The sequence below is a fragment of the Pinus tabuliformis genome, chromosome 7, assembly GCF_031772625.1.
Source record: "Pinus tabuliformis cultivar Carrire ecotype Pingquan chromosome 7, CPIR1, whole genome shotgun sequence".
In the NCBI taxonomy this organism is placed as follows: Eukaryota; Viridiplantae; Streptophyta; class Pinopsida; order Pinales; family Pinaceae; genus Pinus; species Pinus tabuliformis.
Window position 1 is genome coordinate 856447754 of NC_142293.1, and position 24457 is coordinate 856472210.

Sequence of the window (24457 nt, forward strand, 5' to 3'; positions counted from 1 at the left end):
AATCGTTTCTGGAAATTCCACCTAGATGATTAAATTAAAATAATTAACTTTTTAAAATGGTTCCCTCAGTCTAAACTTAAGAAATCTGGTTAATTAAAGGGTATTAATTAAATTAGGTGAGAATCTTCTAGACGAAGACGAGGATCAACTCCAAGTTAATCTTAGGCATCGATTATGTTTTAATCCTAGCCGTTGGAGCTCCAACGAAAGATTATAAGGAGTTTGATGTTGTTGGAGAAAGACGCTCGAGGAGTTCGATTTTACTAGAGAATCGATTTCTTGAGTAGCAGTTGTAAGTTTCCGGAAGTGATTCAGTAAAGTCGAAGCAATCAGAGAGGGGCAGGGATAGTAGACAGGATGAAGTTTTCCATATCCGGGGAGTGCAAGGCAGAGAAGGCAAACAGTAGTTCAATGAGGCAACACAAAGCTTCAAAGGGAGTTCTAATTCCAGCTGGGAGAGACGAGATTCAGTGCCAGAAGCCGGGGTGCGAGACCGGAGGACCAGGCGGTCGAATTTCTAGACAGCAGGAGGTCAGAAGTGAGATTGACGCAGAGCCCAGCCAGTGTGAGGCAGATCTACATAGGGTTGACGTAGAAGCTGTGCAGAGGCAACGTAGGGCTAGTCAACAAACCCCTGATCAAAGTCAGATCTCTCGAATCAGTGTGAGATTCTTCTCACTAACTTTTTGCCAGTATTTCTCTGTATCGGATAGCTAGTTTGGGCATCCAACGATTTGTACTCAAATTTACTACTGCATAATAATTAAAACCCTCAGCTGCTGCACCGGTTTTCCCAAGTTAGGTTTTTCTGGGACATTATCCAAAAATAATTGTGTTGATGTGTGTGTTTATTTCTCTCCATTGCAGTATTTAGTTTCCGTAGTATTTTATTTTGTGTAGGTTGCAGTGTATGTATTTCAGTATTTGCCGTAGAAAACTACAAGTAACTTGTTCAAGTAATTTAACAAGTAGGTGAAATATTATCAGTTTGTTGCAGTAGGAATCTGGAAACCGATTTTTCACACAACACCACTTGCTGATCGCTCATGTTCCACCTTTTGGAAGAGGATGATGCACCTAGTTCACCATGCCCAGCTGCTCCACACATGCACTATTCACTTGGCAGATGTTCTAGAGTCCAGAGGATGTCTCCCGTTGCAAAGGGAGGGCTTATATCATCATCTTAGCCCTTACAGATGGTCTATAGGAATTTTTGATCCACTTGGAGACCCATGAGGAGGTCCTTGTGCCCCCTACACTCACTTGGGAGCACCACAGGTTCTTTCTTGGAGAACAAGGGGCCAACCCCTTGTCCACTATGTTTGGAGTCTAGTTCTTCATCATGGCTCCCCTTGGACTTCATTAGGCCACTTATAATGCCCAACGACGCACTTTGTTTATCATTCGACCCTCTTGAGAGGCTTCCTATTATGTTATTGAGCTATTTGGTGGGCTTGTCACCAAAAGTATTGTTATTATGCACATTATTTTATTTTAGGGGCTCAATTAGGCCAATTTAGCTAAATTGAATTCATTAGAGATTGTATAAATAGAAGTGAGAATATTCATTTTCATCATCATCACTTGGATTTGGGTTCTTATCTCTTGTGAGATTTTCACTATCCCTTTTCGAGGAGGATTTTGGATGTAATGGATGAATTTTGATGTTTGGATATCTCTCTCTTGTCATGGAGCTTCATTATTGGCATAATTTTGGTGATTGGATATACTCTTTGCATATGTGAGTAATTTTTTCATGTTTATTCTTGCTATTTGCTTCAATACATTGATGTTGCTAGGATTTTCGCTATACTAGATCTGAAATTTACTGCTTTTCATATGCGAAATTGAGGAAATTTAATCTTTCGTAGCGTTGCAACATCTCATGTATCATGTGTGAAAGGGTGAATGTTCCTAGAGATTGTTTTTATTGAACATATCTTGATAAGTCATCGATTATTGCAAATTGAAGTATAAATTCTTCTAGCAGCTGCTCTCATGCCCTAATTGCCATGCGAGGTTGTCTAGGAGGCTCCTTGATTGGGTGTAATCCTCCAAATCACCAATTTCATCTGGACTCCATTTTCCCCAAAGGATTAGGCACTGATCCTTCCATAGGTGATCATTTTCAAAGAGAATTCCTCTCACCTTCCCCTTTTTTTTAGGTCTAGCCTCCATAGGTCACCTAGGGCATCACTTTTCATACGATTTAGCCATCAAAAGAATTCGATCTCTTGCCCACACCTGCGCTAGTGTGTCCTCAAAAAGCCCTCGAAATTTCACGAGATTCTGACGGTGGGATCTTGAGATATTTCAAGCCCTAGCTTGAAGATCAATTCTTGCCCTTGGTTTCCCATTGGCTAGTAACCTCATTGGGATCATAGCACTAAATCATCAAAGTAAGATTCTTTCTTTGATCCTCTTCCTTTCCCCAATTAGGATGTAAGATTATTTCTTTGATCCTCTTCCTTTCGCCAATCACGTCAAGTACATCCTTGATTGATCAACTTCATATCCTAGACCTAATTTCGGGTCCACTAGCCCTTGGTGATCCCGCAACTTGTTGACTCCAAATCCACAAAGATCACTTAGAAGCCAAGAATTCATGAAAATACTTCTAACCCTAAACCAATCCTATGAATATACAAAGCTAAAGAAGAAGATGAAACTTTTAAATCGAAAGGTTTTATTGCTTTGCAGCTGCAGGTTTATTTTGATGGCGGAAGGGTTAGCAGCGATGGTGAGAGCACGCGGGAGAGAGTTGGAGCAGAACGTGTGGAGGGCAGGCAACATTGGAGAGAAGGGTTCGACGTTCTGGCAACGTGGAGAGTTAAGGGACGAGAGCTGCAGAACGTGGAGCTGTTTGGAGGTGAATGCAGCAGCTGAGGAGGGAGCACGATGCGGGAGAAGCGATGGTTTGGAGCTTTCTGCAGGTCGATGGACAAGGTTATGGCAGCATTTGCAGAATGGAGCGAGGAGCTGGGAGATGCGGGGTTATGGAAGGGCTCACGATGGCAGCGAGGAGCAAATGAAGGGTTAAGATATAACGTGAAAGGCTGGACAACGATGGTGAGAAGGGCAGGTTTGCGTGGAAGCGATGAAACAACTACGTGTAGAGGACAGGCAACGGAGGGAGCCGTAGGAGCCACGGTTTGCAGGCTGTAATATCCCTTATTAGAGATATCCCTCAAACACAAGCAAACTCCAACCAGAGAAATAACAGTAATGCAACATACAATAATGTATACATGGAATATAAGCAGAAACTCGAGAAATGCAAAGAGAAATGCTAAGCCATTTTATTATACTGAGTAATGGAAAGAGTACAAGAGGTGATCAGAAAGATAGCACCTCGACTTGCACAAGGCAAGTGAAGAAATACACTCAGAATGGTAAGGAAATGGCCTCTCTGAACTGCGTCCAAACTGCCGGAGAACTGCTGTGCTGCTACTACTGCTGGAATCAAATGAGGATTTGGGGTTGTTCCCCTCAGAAAATGCTGAAACTCTGGAATCAGCATTTGCTCAATAAACCCAGAGAAGCCCAGAAAGCTTTTCTAAAATAGCCGACCCCCGAAAATCACCCCCTTGAGGATCTACGCTATCCCTCAAGGCTCTGCACTGCCCCTGAAGAGAATCCTCCAAAACTTTACCCAAGACTCTGCCAAAATCCTCCAATATGCAAGGGCTAATCCCTTGCTCAGTCTCCAAGCTTAAATCCTCCACATAAACCCAATCTGGAGCTCCTACCAAAAGAACTGCGTCCTCCCCTCTCAAGACTGCGCAGTCATCAAAATGCTCAGCTCCTCCTCAACTCCAGAAATCGCTCCTCCTGCAAAATACTGGTGAAACTACCTTGCTCGAGCAAGCACTCGAAGTCCCGCGGGGCTAAGGGTGAGATCTCCGAACGGAGACACTCGTTGCACTAAACAATGCTGTAGACAGGTTAAACAGCCAGCGTGCTCTAAGTCGAAGTGACTAGCTCAAATGCAACATAATCGAATGATCAAAATGAGGAGGCTCCTCTCTCCTTTATAGCGTTGGCCTCTCTCAAAACCCTAAGGCCCACCTCCTTCGACGTAGCCTCTCTCTTGCCATGTGCTCCTTCTCCATCTGCGCAGTCCCTCCAAGTGTCTACGTGGGCCCCCTCCTCTACGTGGTCCTTGGCCCCCTTGGCTCCCCTTTTAAGTTACAAAGGGAGTGACTTTATTCAAAAAGTGAGTTATGTCCCCCTTTCCTCACCTTTTTATTTATAAATAACTATAGAAGGCAAAATTGAACAAAATCGAATATCCCAATTAGCCATGGCTAATTAGGAATATTACACAGGCTGCGGGCTTAGCGTGAAGGGAATGGAGTTGCGTGGAGGGAAAGAGCAGAGATCTGGTAGCAACGGAGGGCCAAGGGATGCAGATGGGGTAGCAAGGGACTTAAGCCGATTTGCCCAAAAAATTTGAATTTTTCCTGCAATAAAAATAAAACCCTAGGCAGCAGCCAGGTAGCCAAAAACTGAAGAAAAATTTATAGATTGGAATGTTATATTTATGCTTAAAATTTATCAATGAAACCCTTATAGAAAATTCTCCAGATTTAATTAAAATATTTAATCCACCTGCCTCAGATTTGTTAATGAAACCCTCACGAAGTTTCCAGATCCGACAAAAATAAATAAATTTAAACCCTTGGGCTGCAAAATATCTTAATAATATCCTTGGAAAATGATTTTGACGAACCCCAGAGAACCAGATCTTACCCTCCATGGCCTAGATCTGGACTCTGCACAGTTTTTCCCTTCAGATCTGTAGCTGCAAGACAACAATAAAACACCCAAACGATATATACAATGACCCAAAAAACTAAAAGCCAAGTCAGAAAACCAAAAAATAATTACAGATTTATGTACATAAATGACAGATCTATCAGATCTAGGGAGTGTGAGTCCGACTCCGCTCCCAGATCTGATAACCTGAGGCTCTCAACAACCAGATCTATCGATTTAGCACAAAAAAAAAATGAATTTGAATTTTAGAGGGGGTACCGAGCTCAAAACCCTTCATGCATCACCCATAAAAAGTATCTTATGATAAGCCCGGGATCAAATCAAGCCGGGCTCTTCAGAAAACACAGATCGGGAGTTGGCTGGTTCAACCGAGAACTTCCCCGAATGCCCAATGATCGAATAATCAAGGATTTCTTGCAAAACTCAATTTAGCCATCAACATAGAGCGAGAAAACGATAATAAAATTCAGATTAAATAGAGATACCTGCTATTATATTCAAGACTTAAATTATCATTCAAACCCCAACAACTGAGCAAGATACTTGTATTCAAATCACTCTTCAGAAAGCTATCATCAATGGCTAAAAATAAATCTACACATGAAAATGACACATCTTACATTATTTCCACGAAGAGTAACACCAACAAAAATTTAACCCCAAAGTCTTTCTTTATTGCTCATAAAAAAAATTACAAGAGAGGTTTTTGCTTAGTACATGATCAAAAGATCGGATCCTCTCAACTGACAAATGACCTCCTATTTAAAGATAAATCCTCCAACGGCTAGTTTGAGTGATCCTCGTCAAAGCAATCTCGACCATTGATGAGGATTAAAATTTATTTTAATCTCATCTGTCGAAATTTTAATTTATTGAGGAAATTCGAATTTTTCAACTAAATGAATTTTAATTAATTTAAAAGTTAAATTTTTGAATTAATTTCCTCAAAATTTTGAATTTGATTGAACCCCAGGGACCAAAGGCTTAAAATTTAGCAAAATAACTAATTTACCTTAGTTCTGAGACCTTTTAAAATTTGAATTTTAAAGGACCCACGAATTTTGCCTTTGGAAAATTTAAATTTACCTAGGACCTATAATCAATTAAATTTTTGGCCTAGGATTTTAATTAAATTTTTGGCCAGAAAATTTAATTAATTAACCTATGAGGGGATAAATTATTTTTCCAACCCTCAAGACACTTTACATCACGATTTCAAATTTTTTACATCTCAAGGGGGAAAACATATTTGCAAAAGACCCTCACAGACTACCCAGTTCTGCGACACAAATATAATCCAACAGACCAATCAATTTGTAATAAAATAACCTAATCAAATAGTTAGAATTATTCTCAAATCACTTTTACATAGACTCGATCTAGAACACTAGGACTCCCCTAAGATCCCAGTGACAAAATCCACTCTGGCTTTGGGGTAAGGCTGAAGGAAAACTTTGCCAACCATTCGAGAATGGATCGGTGAGACAAAAAACCTCCCGGAATGTAGATCGTCACTAGAAAAATAGGTTTACCTAGGTAATTACATACACAACACGGATCTGTTGAGATTATTTACAATTTACACATGCAGAAAGGGTTTACAATATAACATGATGATCAGGCTGATGATGATAGTTGAACGACACAGACACGTCGATCAGGCGCTATCCCTTTTGCGAAAAAAAAGGGGGTATACTGCTATGGGTCATTGATACGTAGTGCTCAACATGCCTCTTCTATCCCTTTTTGCTGCATCTAAGGGTTGTCTCAAACCCTTCCAAAACAACGTATAGATTAGAGCATGACTGCAATTAGCTAGGGCATCATAAGACTGCGTTTAGGCTTCATGCTAAGGCTCCTTTCCTCCTGTGTCTAGGGCTTCCTCCTCTTAGAATTCTCTTCCACTAAAACCCAAAACAAGTGCAGAGAAATCATGAGTGAAGTGTGTGTGCAAATGACTATCAAGTCACCTCCTTTTATACTAAAACGTTGAGCACACATGGGGGTTATTTGGTTGTTGGCCGACCTTGACAAATTGTTCCATAACACAAATAAATTCATATCTCCATGAATACTTATCGGAATCAGATGATCTTTAGATCAATCCTACACCTCTCGATGAGAGGAGTCCAAGAAAAATATCAGCTGCCATAAATAAGATGACCCACATGGAGTTTGGCCCTAGTTTCCAATTTTAACACTCCCTCTCAACTAGGGAGAACTCCCTCTGCTGATCCATCTGCCAGACTGTACTATCTCTGCCATTAGTGCTCTGCACTGCTCTGCTCTGCTTTTCTCGGCTTTGCTTTGCTCTGCTCTGCTGAACCATGAAGAAGAAGAATTGATCAAGAATGTGTCATACCATTCTCTACTAACCCGAAGTTAGTCCCATATAAAGAGACTGCTCAATAGCGCTCTTACTGACCTAAAGTTAGTTCTCAAGAGTGTGTCATACCACTATTACTGATCCCATATCAGTTCCAAGAGAGACTAAGTTATATCACTCTTACTGACCTGAAGTCAGTTCTAGAGTGTGTCATACCACTCTTACTGATCCCAGATCAGTTCTAAGAGAGAGTGAGTTATATCACTCTTACTGACCCGAAGTCAGTTCCAATTGATCCCAGATCAATGTCGGTCATCCTAGCATAGGGAGTACGGTAGATACACGATGCGTCCATCGGTACTACTATGGTCCCTAACCCCATTTCCCTACTCATTGGCCAAATGAGAGGTACTTCCCATGAGTCCCAGACTGCATGGGTAGGATGCCTCGATAGGAGAACCACTCATCCTATCCATAAGTCGCCATGGGGTATCACAGGGAAAGGATGAACCACTCATCCTGTCCATAAGTCACCTTGTACATAGCGCACCATTAGGGGAGGGTGAGTCGCCCTATGGTTGCTTGTTGCTCCAAGAAGTACCCCAAGCCCCCCGGAGCTCCCAGAGCTCAATGCATGCATCATACAGGACCCTCATAAGAGGGTCTCTCAATGACTCCAAGTCGTTATGGAACACCAAAAATTTGACCTTTCCCTAGGTCTTCGACAGAATGTCTGTGACCTGCACATTAGTCCCAAAAGATGGAGCCTTCTTGCTTATCGATGTACCATATCCCAGATAAAGTGGTACCTGATGTCTATATGCTTGGAGCGATCATAACACATGGGATTCCTCAACAATCGAATCCCCCTCTGGTTGTCACAGAAGATCACGGTGGTATCCATCATGTGTCAAACAACTCACTGAAGAGCTTCCGCAACCAGGCAGCTTCACACAAGGTCATACTCGTAGCTATGTATTCGGTCTCAGCGATGCTCAAAGCAACCATCTTCTGCTTCTTGCTCATCTAGGATATCGAATCAAAACCCAAAGAGGATTAGCACTCAAAGGTGCTCTTGCAATCCTCCACATTGTCTGTCCAGTCAACATTCGAATAATCATGCAGCTTCACATTTCTGGCAGTGTATCTCAATCCAAGAGAGATTGTGCTCTGAAGATATCTCAGAAGATTCTAGGCACCAATCCAGTGAGGCTCAACCATATATGAGCTCAAGATGCTAACTGCAAAACATATATCTGGACGGGAGTTCACCAAGAACATCAATGCTAGAACGAGTTTATGAAACTCAGAGGCATTTCCCAAATCAGGTCCGGCATCACTACCACATAACTTTTGAAAGTTAAGCTCCATCGAGGTAGTCATGGGCTTGCAGTTTACCATTTCAAAACTAGAATCCAACTCCCTCTTACTTTTGCAAATGAGAGGGTCTGCACCTGTCAGAAAGAGGTCATCCTCATAAGGTGCCAATATGAGAGGTCTATCATCCGCAACCTTCAAACAAAGGTTTGGATCGGCTTCACTCTTAGTGAATCTCAGCTTCATCAGATAGCTATCAATCCTCTCATATTAAGCCTGGGGCGTTTTTCTTCAAGCCATAGAGGACTTTTTTCCACATGTATATGTGAGATTCCCGATCATGAATCTCAAACCCCTCGGGTTGTTCCAAACCTATGGACCTGCTACATGAGGGGAATGGTCCCCTTGTAAGATTTTCCTTCAGTACATCTCGGACATGTACCTTCATGCTCTTCTTGAATTCAAGCATCCCTGTCACCATCTGACTCACATCGGGTGGGGCCCCATAATAAGTAGACCTTTGGTGCTATAGATGAGATGTGTCAACTCACATGGTCCCCAATGGACTTCCTGCAACTTGATACAAATTGCCAACCCTGAACCCATGAGTAAAAGCATCTTTGAAAATTTCATTTTCAAACACGTACCTTTCCATCAATGAATGCCACCCTGAAACCTTTGATTTCCATTGCCGAAATGGACACCAGGTTCTTGTGATCAGGTACATAAAAGAGATTCTTGTAAATGAATCGAGTTACCCTCATTTGATTGAGGGGTGACATTCCCTACACCCTTTTCGGGATAGGTGGCATTGACTCCAAGTATAATTCCACGATTGTTTCCATCTCTACCAATTTAGAGAGAGCACCCTTCTATCCGATGAAGTGCCTTGAAGCACTACAATCAATAAGCCAGATTCCCAAAGAGTCTAGAGGAGAGAGCCAATATAAGATAATGCTACTTTATCTTGTTAGAAATAACATTTGATTCTTCGTACCTGGTGATCCTTGCTTTCTTTGAAGAGTTGGTCGTTCCCTTGATGTCCTGCATTACCTGTCATTCCTCCGATCATTGAAGATGTCCCTGAAATGATTGTTATCATCATCAAGTGATGTGTCCCTACCATTCAGACACTCCTTTGCATAATGGCCGAACTTACTGCAAACAAGGCATATGCCTTTCCTTCCACCCTTAGATCTAGACTTCCCATTGAAGTGATCTTTAGGCAGGCCATCAGAAGCTTCTACTGCTCCATTCTGATAATATTCTCTGCTTCAACTTCACCCTTGGAGAATTTGAAGAGGGATGAAGAGCCTTTTGTCCCTTCCCAACTGTCTTCGATGATTGCTCTTTCACTTTGGCTTGGGCTTTGTCTTCACCTCAACTCTGATACCATCTTAATTTTAGGTATGTCCTATGCTTAGAGCAATTTATTTCAATTTTCACAGTTAGCTCAATATCTTTTCCAGATTAGCGATCACATCAGCGTAATAGTAAATTGCAAATAGAACATAAACATAAATCGCAGAAGACAAGCCAAGACAAGAGGACACAAGATGTGGCGCTAGCCAGGGACAAACCCCAATGTGGGGAAACCCTTGGATCAATTTTTCTTATATGTTCTTCAATAGTTCAAGAGAGATAGTACATTTACAGTAGAAGTCAACACTTTGACTTATCAAAATAGGAGCATAGATCATCTCTAAGAAGATGATACATGAGGTAGCTGAACTCAGTTGAAGACATGCTGCTTCAACTGATTCTCCAAGGTGACTCCATCACCATGCTGCACCTCATCATCATGTTGCACCTCACTGTGCTGCACCATGCTGCACCCATCATCACTATGCTGCATTTCATCATGCTTCACTAATCATGATTGTACCCATCACTGTACTGCATCATGTACCATTGTTGTCCCATTGTTGTACCAATGTTGCACCATGTCCAACAACACTGATCTACACCATGTTGCACCATTACTTTTGTCATGCTGCCACACTGCTTTAGTCATGCTGCCATACTGCCTTAGCTGTTGGCTATGGCCTATGGCCTAGCCCAGCAGCAAGATAGACTATGATCCATGCAATAGTCAACACTTTGACCCAATACACGACAAACTCTCACTCCAAGTTTGCTGCCCAACCACTGTGGAAATTGTCACTAGTCTAGGGCATCTAATCATGAGATCTGCCCTCATCTCATTGACTTCCACAGGCTGCCTTAACACGATCCAAATCTGATCCTCATCTAGGATCCAACACCTACAAGAAATGTCATAAATAACATACCTTAGCTCATTGTTTTGAGGTCTGATTTGTTTGCTGCAAACTAGGCCTGGTTAGGGCATATCACAGTCCCTTTGCCAACCTTCTTTTCCGCCCAGATTTGCTCCAAGGTGATGCAGCTGCCCTTCCTTGTGGGGATGAGACCCTTCACTGTAATCCTAGGCGGTTCTAGCCCTTACAAAGTCCTCGGCCTGCCCTCAATCCCTGCGGCATGCTACAACAAGCTTCCACAGGCCTGCAACAACCTTGTTAAGGGTTTTCCCACCCTCAAACGTCCTCAAAATAGTCCCTCCTTGCTTCGGCCCTCTAGCAAAACTCCTTGACCCTCCTTCCAACAATCCGGTCACCTGAAATGGCCTTAAAACAACCCTCTTTCTCCCACGTAGGACTGCCTCTACTTGCTGCGGCTAGGGCATGATAGACCTGCGGCTAGGGCAGGATAGACCTATGCATTAGGGCAGCGTATATAGGCCTTAGATCTCCCTTGCTAAGACTGTGGTTTGACATCCTTTAGACAGCCAGGTTAGGGCAGCGTATGAGGGCCTCTTCTATCCCTTTTTGCTGCATCTAAGGGCTGTCTCAAACCCTTCCAATACAACGTATAGATTAGAGTATGACTGCGATTAGCTAGGGCATCATAAGACTGTGTTTAGGCTTCATGCTAAGGCTCCTTTCCTCCCGCGTCTAGGGCTTCCTCCTCTTAGACGTCTCTTCCACTAAAACCCAAAACAAGTGGAGAGAAATCAAGAGTGAAGTGTGTGCGCAAATGAATATCAATTCACCTCCTTTTATACTAAAACGTTGAGCACACATGGGGGTTATTTGGTTGCTGGCCGATCTTGACAAATTGTTCCATAACACAAATAAATTCATATCTCCATGAATACTTATTGGAATCGGATGATATTTAGATCAATCCTACACCTCTCGATGAGAGGAGTCCAAGAAAAATATCAGCTGCCACAAATAAGATGACCCACATGGAGTTTGGCCCTAGTTGCCAATTTTAACATGATCCCATATAAAATGCATCTCCACTAGTGCTTTTTCAGTCATCAACATTTCCAGCCCAATCCGCATCTGTATATGCATGAAGGGTGAGATCTGTATCTTTAGGATACCATAGACCAAAGTCTTGAGTTCCTTGGAGATATTTGAATATTCTTTTTACTGCCTGAAGATGTGATTCCTTTAGATTGGCTTGGAATCTTCCAATAATTCCTACTGCATGCATGATATTTGGTCTGGTACCTGTTAGATAAAGTAGACTTCCAATCATAGATCTGTACTCTGGTTGATTCACTGTAGGAGATTCATCATTAGAACTGAGACTACATCCTGTTACCATTGGAGTACATACTGGTTTGGAATCTTCCATTCCGTACTTCTTCAGAATCTGCTTGAGATATTTAGTTTGTGAGAGAAAGATGCCATCTTTTGTTTGTTACACTTGTAGACCAAGAAAATAGGTTAGTTCTCCAAGTAAATCCATTTCAAATTCTTGCTGCATAACAAAAGCAAAGTTTTGACTCATAGATTCTTCATTACTACCAAAGATGATATCATCAACATAAACAACAATAATTAGCAGTTTATCATTCTCAATTTTAGTATATAAGTTACTGCCTGCATATCCTTTTGTGGAACCTTGTTGTTGAAGATATTTGTCAAGACGATAATACCATGCCCTCAGAGCTTGTTTCTATCCATATAAAGCCTTTTTGAGTTTGCATACAAGCTTTGCATCATTCCCCAGAATGAATCCTTCTGGTTGTTAAACGTATACTTCTTCTAAATCTCCATTAAGAAATGCAGATTTTACATCCATTTGATAAACTTTGAATTTTCGATAACTTGAAAGAGCAAGAAATGGCTTCAAGTCTAGTTATAGGTGCAAAAGTTTCTTCAAAGTCTATACCTTCTTGTTGTGCATACCCTTTACAAACAAGCCTTGCTTTATTCCTAATTACTTCTCCATTTTCATTCAACTTATTCTTGAATATCCATTTGTTCCTATAACATTTCTATCATGAGGTCTGGGTACTAATTCCCAAGTATCATTCTTTTCAATTTGGTCAAGTTCTTCATCCATGGCCTTAACCCAACATTCATCTTTGCTAGCTTCATTTACATTTTGTGGTTCTATGGAGGATAATAAGGCTAGATAACTAGAAGATCCTACAAGAGTTCTTCTTGTTTGTACTCCAAACCCTTTTTCTCCTAAAATTTGAGATTCTGGATGATTCTTTTGAACATACCTAGATGGAGGCTTTTCCTTGTCAGATGTATCTTCTTCTGATGTTTCATTGGTTTCTTCCTCTATATCATTTCGATTTGATACAGGAAAGCATTCATCGTCTTCATTATTATCATCTTCTTTTTTTGATGTCACCTGTTTCAGATTTCTGCATGCTTCATTGATTACAACATCAATGCATTCAACAATTTTTTGAAGTCTCTTATTATAACATTTGTATCCTTTACTTCTAGATGAATAACCAAGAAATATTCCTTCGTTTGCTCTGGGTTCAAACTTACCAAGTTTTTCATCAGTCGTTTTGATGAAACATTTGCTTCCAAAAACTTTGAAGTGTTTTACAGTAGGAGGCTTACCATACCAAAGTTCATATGGAGTTTGATCACTATTTACACGTACATGAGCTTTGTTGAGAATATTTACTGCAGTATGTGCAGCTTCACCCCAGAAGGTGTCAGGAGTTCCAGACTCATCAAGCATAGCTCGAGCCATTTGTTGAACTGTTCTATTCATTCTTTCCACCACGCCATTTTGTTGAGGAGTTCTGGCAACATAAAACTGTCTCTTTATTCCATGTTGTTCACAAAATTCAAAGAATTCATTTGATATGAATTCTCCTCCACGATTAGATCTGAGACATTTGATTTTTAGATCTAATTCATGTTCAACTAAAGCTTTGAAGACTTTAAACATTTTAAATGCTTCATCTTTATGTTTTAGTAAACCAATCCAGCACATTCTAGAAAAATCATCAATGAATAAAATGTAGTATTCTTCTCCACGAGGTGACTTTTTCCTTGTTGGTCCACACAAATCAGTATGAATGAGTTCAAGAGGCTTACTTGTTGATCTTTCTTTGGCATTGAATTGAAATCTGGTTTTCTTATCGAATTGACATGGTTTGCAGATGGTATTTTCTAGGATGATGATATCTGGAAGATCATGAACAACCTTGAGCCTGCATGATTTTCTTATTTGAGAAAAGCTTAGATTCCCCAATCTTCTGTGCCATAACCAGTTCTCTTTTGTTTTGCTTAGATAACATTGTTCTTGTTCTCCTTTTAGTATGTTAGATTGCTTGGAGTTCTTGTACCTTTGATTATGGTCTTTCCTGTGTCAAGCTCACGAACCACACATTCTTTTGATTGAAACACAACTTCATTTCCTTGATCACACATTTGACTAACACTCAATAAGTTATGCTTTAAACCATCAACATACATAACATTTCCAACTTTAACCTTTTCTTTTAGATAAACAGAACCTTTACCCTTAATGACAGCTGGTGTGTCATTTCCAAAAGAGACATTCTTTTCCTTTTCTAAAGCATTGTATGAAATGAGTTTATCTTTATCACCTGTCATGTGTTTTGAGCATCCACTATCAATGTACCACTGATTTTCTTGTCCTTCTGCAAATAGAGCTATGCCACATCTTTCTGATTGTAGTTCCTTCTTTTTCCATACCTTGGAGTTTGATGATGTTTGCTCCTTTTGATATGTTGGCCAAAATTTTCTCCTGCATTCAGATTCTTCATGACCAAAGTTATTGCAAAATGAACATTCAATTTCATCTTCAAGAGGAGAAAAGTTATTATAAGATCTCTTCTTGATTCCGGTCACGCTCCTTTGTTTTCTTGCTTCTCTAGTCATGATAGTTTTGTAAGAAACACATTGAGCAACCTTATGACCAAAGTTATGGCATGAAAAACATTGTCCATTAAAGAAGAAGTTTCTGTGTGTAATATTCCTAACCCAGAATATTCCTCAAACCCCAGCAAAAACTCCAACCAAATATGTGCAAATGATATAATAACCCAAAAGTGATAAAATAACAGTGGAACATCATATAATAATGTAAACTGGAAATATAAGTAGATACACAAGATATGCAGCGAGAAATGCTAAGCCATTTTATTATATTGAGCAATAAAATGAGTACAAGAGGTGATTAGACAGATGGCACCTTGACTTGCACAAGGCAAGTGAAGAAATACTCTCAGAATGACAAGAATGGCCTCTCTGCGTGGATGCTGCTGTGCTGCTGCTGCTGCTAGAAAACAAATGATGATTTGGAGCTGCTCCCCTCCTCGGAAAAAGCTGAAACTCTGGATTCGGGCTCTACTCAAGAAACCTAGAAAAACCTAGAAAGCTTTCCTGGAATGGCCGACCCCCGAAAAACACCCTCTTGGGGTTTTGCGCAGTTCCTCAATGCCCTGCGCTGCCACTGAAGAAAACCCCTCTAAACTCTGCCTAAAACACTGCCTGAAACCTTGCCAAAATCCTCCAATGAGACGAGTTGGACCCCTGCTCAATCTCCCCGCATAACTCCACTTGCAAAACCCCAATCCAGCACTACTACCAAAAAGAACTGCGTCCCTCTCCAAGTGTTGCGCAGTCCTCCAAAATGCTGATGAAACTGCTGCTGAAATGCTGATAAAACTACTGTTGAAATACCGATAGAAATAACTTTCTCGACCAAGCACTCAAAGTCCCCCGGGGCTAAGGGTGAGATCTTCGAAGGGAGACACTCAATGCACTAAACAGTGCTGCAGACCAGCTAAACAGCCAGCGTGCTCAGAAGTCGAAACGACTAGCTCAAAATGCACATAACTGAATGATCCAAAATGAGGGGGCTCCTCTCTATTTTATAGCCTCTGCCTCTCACAATCCCTAGGCTCACCTCCTCTTGCGTGTTTCTTCTCTTGCCATGTGTTCTTCCCTCCTGCGCAATCTCTCCATGTGTCTGCGTGGGCTCCATTTCTGCGTTCCCCTTTGGCCCCCTTGGCTCCCCTTCAAGTCACAATGTTGTGCTACTTAGGAAGTGACTTTTTATTCTAAAGTGAGTTATGTCCCCCTTCCTCACTTTTTTATTTACAAATAACTATAGAAGGCAAAAATTGAACAATATCGAATATTCCAATTAGCCATAGCTAATTAGGAATATTATAGTCTCCCCGGGCAAAATGTTGCTTGTCCTCAAGCAACTGAAGAGATGGATGCTGCAAGATCCTCTCACTCTCCTAAGTGGCATCCTCATTTGGCAAATTCTTCCACCTCACCAAGAATTCCTGGACTGTCCTGCCCTGCAGCTGCCTCTCCCTGGTATCAATGATAGCCTCCAGCTACAATACCAAATGCCCCTTGTCATCCATGGGTGGTAGCTCATCTGTCACTGTCACCTGCTGCCCCAATGCCTTTTTCAGGCATGATACATGAAAAACGTTATGAATCTTGCTGCCTTGGGGCAGCTCCAGCTCATATGCAACCTGTCCAACCTTGCGTAGCACCCTGTACGGTCCATAAAAGCGGGGCTTGAGCTTCTCAGCCCCCTTCTATTTTAGTGACGACTGTCGGTATGGCTATAATCGTAGGTAGACCATGTCCCCTACCTCAAACTGTCTCTCCACCCAACCCCTGCCGGCATATAGCTTCTGCTGATTCTGTGTTGTAGCCATGTTATCCTTAAGAGCTCGGAGAATATCCTGACTCTCTTGGATCCAAATCTTGGCTCTGGGAGCCTTGCTATCACCAAACATCACATCAGCAAACGATAAAGGATGATACCCATATAAGGCATAGAATGGTGACATACCAATGGACATGTGATGTGAAGTATTGTAGCAGTGCTCCCCTAGATGTAGCCACCTCAACCATGCTCGCTGCTGCCCACTGACATAGTTACGCAAGTAGCACTCTAGCCACTTATTAACTATCTCTGTCTGCCCATCCGTCTGTGGGTGATAATTGGTACTCGGTGTCAACTCCGTCCCCACCAACCGGAAAAACTCCTGCCAAAACCCACCCATAAAACTGCTGTCCCTATCACTGATGATGGTCTTAGGAAGACCATGTAGCCTGAAGATCTCCCTGAAGAATAGCTCGGCCACCTGTGCTGCTGTGTAGTGTGCGGATATGGCAAAGAAATGCGCGTACTTTGTCAGTCGGTCGATGACGACAAAAATACAATCCTTGCCCTGTACCGTGGGCAATCCTGTGATGAAGTCCATTGAAATGCTCTCCCATTTTCCCTCTGGAATGGGTAGCGGTTGCAATAAACCCGCGGGATGGCTCATCTCTCCCTTGTTCCACTGGCAAACATCGCACATCCTGATATGCTGGAGTACGTCCTCCTTGAGGCCCTTCCAGGAGAACTTCTCTCTAATGGCCCTATTGGTTTTGGTAAACCCCTGATGGCCTGCCAATGGTGAATCATGTGATGCCTGGAGTATCTTCTTCTTGAGCTGAGACCCCTCAGTCAAGAAGATCCGATCCTTGTAATAGATGATCTCATCGATCACCCTGAACCTGTCATCTGCCACTTGTCCGTCCAGAATCTCACATGCAAACCTATCTTTGGAGTACTCTACTAAGAGTCGAGCCCTCCAGTCTGTATCCAAGCTCATAAGAGACAACGTGGCTGGTCTACATGAAAGGGCATCTGCTACCACGTTGTTCTTACCCTTGACATACTCAATGTCAAAGTCATATGCTTGGATCTTACTGATCCACTTCTGCTGCCTCTCTTGCAACTGCTTCTGCTCCAAAAAGAACTTGAGGCTGTTGTGATCAGTCCTCACCCTGAACCTGTTCCCCACCAAATACTGTCGGTACTTAGCCAATGCATGCATGATGGCCAGCATCTCCTTGTCGTATATAGAATACAACCTCTCGTGTGGAAGGAGCTTCCGGCTCTCAAAGGCTATAGGGTGACCTCCCTGCATCAATACTGCGCCGATCCCCTCTCCTGACGCATCACACTCCAAAACAAATGGCTGCGTAAAATCTGGCAATGCAAGCACTGGGCAGCTACTCATAACCTCCTTGAGCTTGTCAAAGGCTCGTTGCGTTGTATCCAACCAACTGAATGCCCCCTTCCTCGTCAAATCTGTCAGGGGTGCAGCAAGCTGTGAGAAACCTTTGACAAACTTCCGGTAGTAAGTACAAATGCCAATGAATCCTCGAAGTTCCATCACATTTCTCGGCTCCGGCCAATCTCTGATGGCCCTAATCTTCTCCTCGTGGACCCTCACTCCGTCCACTCCAATGATGTGTCCCAAGTATAACATCTCCGTCAACCCGAACTCACATTTGGAGAGCTTGGCATAGAACTGCTGCTCCTCCAAGATGCGTAATACTGTCTCAATATGCTGGAGATGCTCCTCCCACGTCCTGCTGTAAATGAGTATATCATCAAAGAACACCAACACAAACTTCCTCTGATGACCACGGAAGATGTGATTCATGCAAGACTGGAATGTAGCTGGGGTGTTGGTTAGCCCGAAGGGCATCACCAAAAACTCAAAGTGCCCATAATGACATCTGAAGGCAGTCTTGGGAATGTCCTGCTCCCTCACACGAATCTGATGGTACCCTGATCTCAAATCAATCTTTGAGAAGAACCGTGCTCCTCTCAACTCATTCATCAACTCATCGATCCTGGGTATGGGGTACCTATTCTTCAGTGTCCTCTTCTTCAAGGCCCTGTAGTCAATGCACATCCTCAATGTACCGTCCTTCTTCTTCACCAACACCACAGAAGAAGCAAAAGGACTTGTGCTCGGTCGGATGTGCCCAAGAGCTAGCAACTCTTGAATGGATCGCTCTACCTCATCCCGATAGGCCTTGGGATGCCTATAGGGGGTGGTGATCACTGCCTGGATGCCCTATTCAAGCTCGATAGTGTGCTCAAACCCCCGATCCGGTGGTTGTCCTGGTGGAATCTCTCCAAACAGTATGGCATACCGATCAAGGATGGATTATATCTTTGGATGTACCGTCTGCCCTATAGTCCCTGCGTCTGATGCACGCAGTTCCACTGCCCACTCTATGTCTCCCTTCCGGAAGATTGCCTCCATCCGATGAGCCGAAACAGTCCTAGGCGGATATGTGTGCTATCCCCGTATCTTCTCATGCCTCTCTGTCTTCTCATCATCCCATTCCATCTCTAGGGTCTTCCAATCTGTCATGACCTTCCCTAGATTGATAAGCCACTGAACACCCAGTATCACGTTGGTGTCCGGAATATCGACCACGAAAAAGTGGTCAGTCAATGTGTAGGTGCCCATCGTCACTGAAAGCTCTGGGACATAACGAGCACACGTCATGGTCTGATCTCCTAGGACCAATACTGAAAACCCATCGAAGCTCTCTGTCTAAATACCTCTCCGCTCAACCATCTGTGCATCGATGAAGTTGTGGGTTGCCCCACTGTCAACCAAAACTGATACGCGCTGGCCACGTACTGTCCCTCGTACGCGTAGCGTCAGATACTTGGGAACTCCTCGCAATGCTGCAAGGGCCCCTCCGGTGGGTGCAAAAGATGCACCACCTGCTGCTGCTGGTGGAGGTGGCAAAGGTCCCTGTATGGCATGGCTATCTCCTGCCTCCACATCCTCCTCGTCATCTTCTTCTCCACTACTCTCGGAGAAGACCTCAATGAAATGTGCCTTGCCAGCAGCACATCTATGCCCTGGTGCCCATGGCTGCTGACATGTGAAGCACAACCGCTTCTTCTTCAGCTCCCTCCTGACATCATCGTTAATCTGCACTCGTCCTAGATTCCCCTTTGGAGGTGGAATCCTCACATCCTTCCCCTTAGATTGGAAAGTCTGTCTCTGGGGGTAAGGTGTCCGGGTCTTGGGTAAGACATCCTGTAGGTCCTGGGTCCTGGTGATAGCATCCTGAAGGGTGGTCGGTCTAGCAGATCTAACTAGACCCCTAAGTGGCTTTGCTAACCCCTCAACATACATATAGATCCTCCGTGCCGTGGATAGGTCTGGCACCATCACGGAGACCCTCAAGAAATCTGCAATGTAGGTCTCTGGGCTCCCTGTCTGTTTGAGCCTCGTCAGCTCAACGAAATGCTGCTCTGGATCCCTCCGATCAAATCGCTCCATCAGTCTCCTGGTAAACTCGGCATACGTCGTCACTGTGGAGTGCCCTAGTGTAACCATCCCATGAAACCACCAATCCTAGGCCTCGCCATCCAAATGCAATGTTGCCACCTTAATGGCCTCTGCCTCCGACATCTGGTTAAGTTGGAAATAAGTGTCCAGTTTCTCCACCCAAGACTTTGGCGAACTGTTTGATGAGCCATCAAACGTGGGCAAGTGGAATCTACTCACTGCACGGTGGGTGTTGCCATCATGGTAATGCCAGTACCCTCTGTGATGGTCGCGGGGTCTGCTATCCCGCTGGAGCTGAACAAAATCTCTGAATGAGAGGGCTTCCCTGAACTCCTGCCCATAGGCTTGGTACTTTGCGAAATAATTGCCCATATATCCGGGCTCTGCCTCCTGCTGGGCTACGGCCCCCGTGTCTGCTCCTAAGAAAGTGGGCATGGTAGAGCGTGTAGGGGCATGTGAGGCCACCTGCTGCGCAATATCACGCTGCTTTGGCAAGTGATGGGATGCACCTGATCCCTCACCAATCTGAAAAACTCGTGGGCTCTCACGCTATCTAGCCTCTACTGCCGTGAATCTCTGCCCCATCACCTCAATCTGCCTCGATAGATCCTGCACTGATTTGAGGAGCATATCCGCAAATCTCTTCCCGTCCTCGTCGGCCATCTGTTCTGCGTCCACTACTGGCTCTCTCTGTTCTGCGTCTACCACAGGCTCCACTTGTTCTGTGTCCACCACAGGAACACAATCTCCCTCCTCATAGGTATTCTCCAACCTACGTCCAGTCTCTCTATACCTCCTACCTCTGTAACAAACGTAGGGTTTTTCCCATGGTGTCATAGATTGCTAGCTCCATAGGCTAAGCCAGATCTATGCTTTGATACCACTGTAATATTCCTAACCCAGAATATTCCTCAAACCCCAGCAAAAACTCCAACCAAATATGTGCAAATGATATAATAACCCAGAAGTGATAAAATAACAGTGGGACAGCATATAATAATGTAAACTGGAAATATAAGCAGATACACAAGATATGCAGCGAGAAATGCTAAGACATTTTATTATACTGAGCAATAAAATGAGTACAAGAGGTGATTAGACAGACGACACCTCGACTTGCACAAGGCAAGTGAAGAAATACTCTCAGAATGACAAGAATGGCCTCTTTGCGTGGATACTGCTATTGCTGTGCTGCTGCTACTAGAAAGCAAATGATGATTTGGGGCTGCTCCCCTCCTTGGAAAAAAGCTGAAACTCTAGATTCGGGCTCTACTCAAGAAACCTAGAAAAACCCAGAAAGCTTTCCTGGAATGGCCGACCCCCGAAAAACACCCTCTTGGGGTTCTGCGCAGTTCCTCAATGCCCTGCGCTGCCACTGAAGAAAACCCCTCTAAACTCTGCCTGAAACACTGCCTGAAACCCTGCCAAAATCCTCCAATGAGACAAGAGCTGGACCCCTGCTCAATCTCCCCCATAACTCCACCTGCAAAACCCCAATCCAGCACTACTACCAAAAAGAACTGTGTCCCTCTCCAAGTGTTGCGCAGTCCTCCAAAATGCTGATGAAACTGCTGCTGAAATGCTAATAAAACTACTGCTGAAATACCGATAGAAATACCTTGCCCGAGCAGGCACTCGAAGTCCCCCAGGGCTAAGGGTGAGATCTCCGAACGAAGACACTCAATGCACTAAACAGTGCTGCAGACCAGCGAAACAGCTAGTGTGCTCAAAATTCGAAACAACTAGCTCAAAATGCACATAACTGAATGATCCAAAATGAGGGGGCTCCTCTCTATTTTATAACCTCTGCCTCTCACAATCCCTAGGCTCACCTCCTCCTGCGTGCTTCTGTTGCCACGTGCTCTTCCCTCCTGCGCAGTCTCTCCATGTGTCTGCGTGGGCTCCATTTCTGCGTCCCCCTTTGGTCCCCTTGGCTCCCCTTTAAGTCACAACGTTGTGCTACCTAGGAAGTGACTTTTTATTCTAAAGTGAGTTATGTCCCCCTTCCTCACTTTTTTATTTACAAATAACTATAGAAGGCAAAATTTGAACAATATCGAATATTCCAATTAGCCATAGCTAATTAGGAATATTACACTGTGATCATAAAATCTTTTGGTATTGTTCACCTTTTGGTTGGTGCTTCTATTGATGTTCACCCTTGGAGTAAAATGAGCATGATTTACCTGGGGAGTACCTTTAGGCTTTTGCTGAGGATTGACACATTGTTGATTGGTTTTTGCTGCATCAAGATAGCTTCTGGTGATGGCTGAAGACTTTTTTGGTTGGGATGTTTCTCTAGTGTATCCAAGACCAGTCTTTATAAGAGGAGAACATTGAACCTTGATGATTTCATCTAAGGTTTTTGATCCTTTAGCAAATCTAAGATTCAGAGATTTTGTCTTCTCAAGTTCTTTTCTTAGACTCACTACTTCACACTCTAATTTTTCATTGTGCTTTTCTCTTTCAGTGAGTTGATGTGTCAAAGTGTCTATGACCATATTCTTTTCTTCCAAGCAGATTTTGAGTTGAGTGATTTCTTCAAGAAAATCTTCTTCTTCTAAGGCATCCATAAACTTATCATTTTCATAAGCCATGAGTAGTTTGATATCTTGTTCAGATTCATCTTCATCACTATTAGACAGGCCATCACTATCTTCATGAGTATAATAACTTCTTCTATTAACAAATTGTTTCCTATTACCTTTTGTAGAATCCTTTCCTTTGTCATGATTATCTTTATGAGGACATTTAACAACATAATGACCAACTCTACCACAAGCAAAACATTTGAAGGGAAGCTTACCTCTGAATCTTCTGGAACCCCGTTGAAGTTTCTTCACAAAGTTTACCTCATCTTCTTCTAATATATATCCTGATTCCTTGAGGTCTTCCTTTTCTTTTCCCTTAGCAGAGGCTTTGAAAGCGGCTTCTCTGATTTCTGATGGACCTCCTTTCCTCATTTCAAAGGCAGTTAAAATTCCATGAAGTTGAACAACAATAATAGATTGTAGATCCTGCTTCTCTTCAATGGAAGATACTTTTGACTCAAATTTAGAAGATAGAGATCTCAAAATTTTCTCAACTAAAGTAGCCTCTTTTATTTCTTCATCCAAATTCTTCATACAATTTACAATCTCATCTACTCGTAAAAAGTAACTAACAATACTTTCATCACTATGCATCTTGAGAGTTTCATATTGAATTCTAAGAGTTTGGAGTTTAGCACGTTTTACCTGGGAGTCTCCTTCATAGCTTTGAATGATTTTGTCCCATATTTCTTTGGCTGCATTGAATTGCATGACTTTGACGAATTCTGATTCTGATAGACTTGCCAATAATGCATTGACGGCTTTGGCATTGGTTTCATATAATTTCTTTTATGCTGGATTTGTGGGGACTGCTGCCAGATATTGGTATCCTCCTTCCACAATTGCCCAAACATCAGCTCCAAGTGACTGAAGATAGGCTCTAGTTCTTATCTTCCAATATGCTAAGTTATTTCCATTGAAAATTGGTGGTCTGATAGATCCCATTCCTTCGTGATTGCTCATCTTGAGAGATCTTACTTCAAGCGATCAAGCTTCTTCTAAAGGACCTGCTTTGATACCAATTGTTGGGAAAAACACTGAGAGGGAGCGGAGTGGGGGGGTGCGTGAATTAGTGTTTAAACTTTCACAATAATAATTTTTCCTTTTCAAATTGTATACTCTATTTTACAGAAACCAAACAACCTATGTTCGCAACTATAATGAATGGAACCAACATATGGATAAAAAACTTGTAAAACAATTAATTCATTATCTGTTGAATTTTAATCAGAGTGTGATGCATTTACTAAGCAGTAAATAGATGCAGTAAAAACAGAATAAATCAACACACATGAACACCAGGATTTTCAGGTGGAAACAATGTGGGAAAAAACCACCGCTACTGTCGTCTCAGTCTTCAATCTTTTTATTATAAAAAGTGTTTACAAGTTTTGTACTGGTGCAAACTTTTTCTAGTACATAGGCATCTACCTGTTGAAGCCTACAACCTTCACTCGTTTTCCAGCTTCTACTGGAAGGGAGCTCTAACCCCCTAGCTCTTGTATTGGTTGATATGTTTACCAGTATGTAGGCGCCGACCTACAAAAGGCTACCACCTTCACTCTTTCTCCAGGGAGCATGTTTCATAAATTTTTAGATTGGATACTCCTGGTGCACATCAACACAATATGTAGGCCATGTTTCATCAAATTTTCATACTGGACCCATCAGTAATATTGAAGCTCAAAATCAATCACCACAACTATAATAAAACCATCAAATACAACTGCATCAACCAATCACTAAAACCTAATCATCTTTGAAGCAAAACACAATCAATCAATCTGAACAGTCAGATCACTGTCACCAGAACACAGAGCTAAACCCAGAACACTGCATCAACAACCAGAACCAACTGCAACCTCAAAAATCATATGTCAGAATGTATATGTTACTTTCTGTAACCCAACCTGCGTATACTTCTAAAGATACTGAATCATAAAATTTTTGAATCAAAAACTGTACTAACCAAAGACATTCTCAAGATCTATT

At 42.6% G+C, this 24457-nt stretch overlaps 1 protein-coding gene across 1 annotated transcript in view; it reads left to right on the forward strand.

Moving 5' to 3' along the window:
* The first annotated feature begins 2898 nt into the window (after window positions 1-2898).
* Window positions 2899-24457, forward strand: part of LOC149250308 (urea-proton symporter DUR3-like) — a 247735-nt gene continuing 226176 nt past the window's right edge. The window contains exon 1 of the mRNA XM_089453618.1: window positions 2899-3150. Within this exon, the coding sequence (XP_089309744.1) occupies window positions 2899-3150 (252 nt within the window). The remainder of the gene's footprint in view (window positions 3151-24457) is intronic.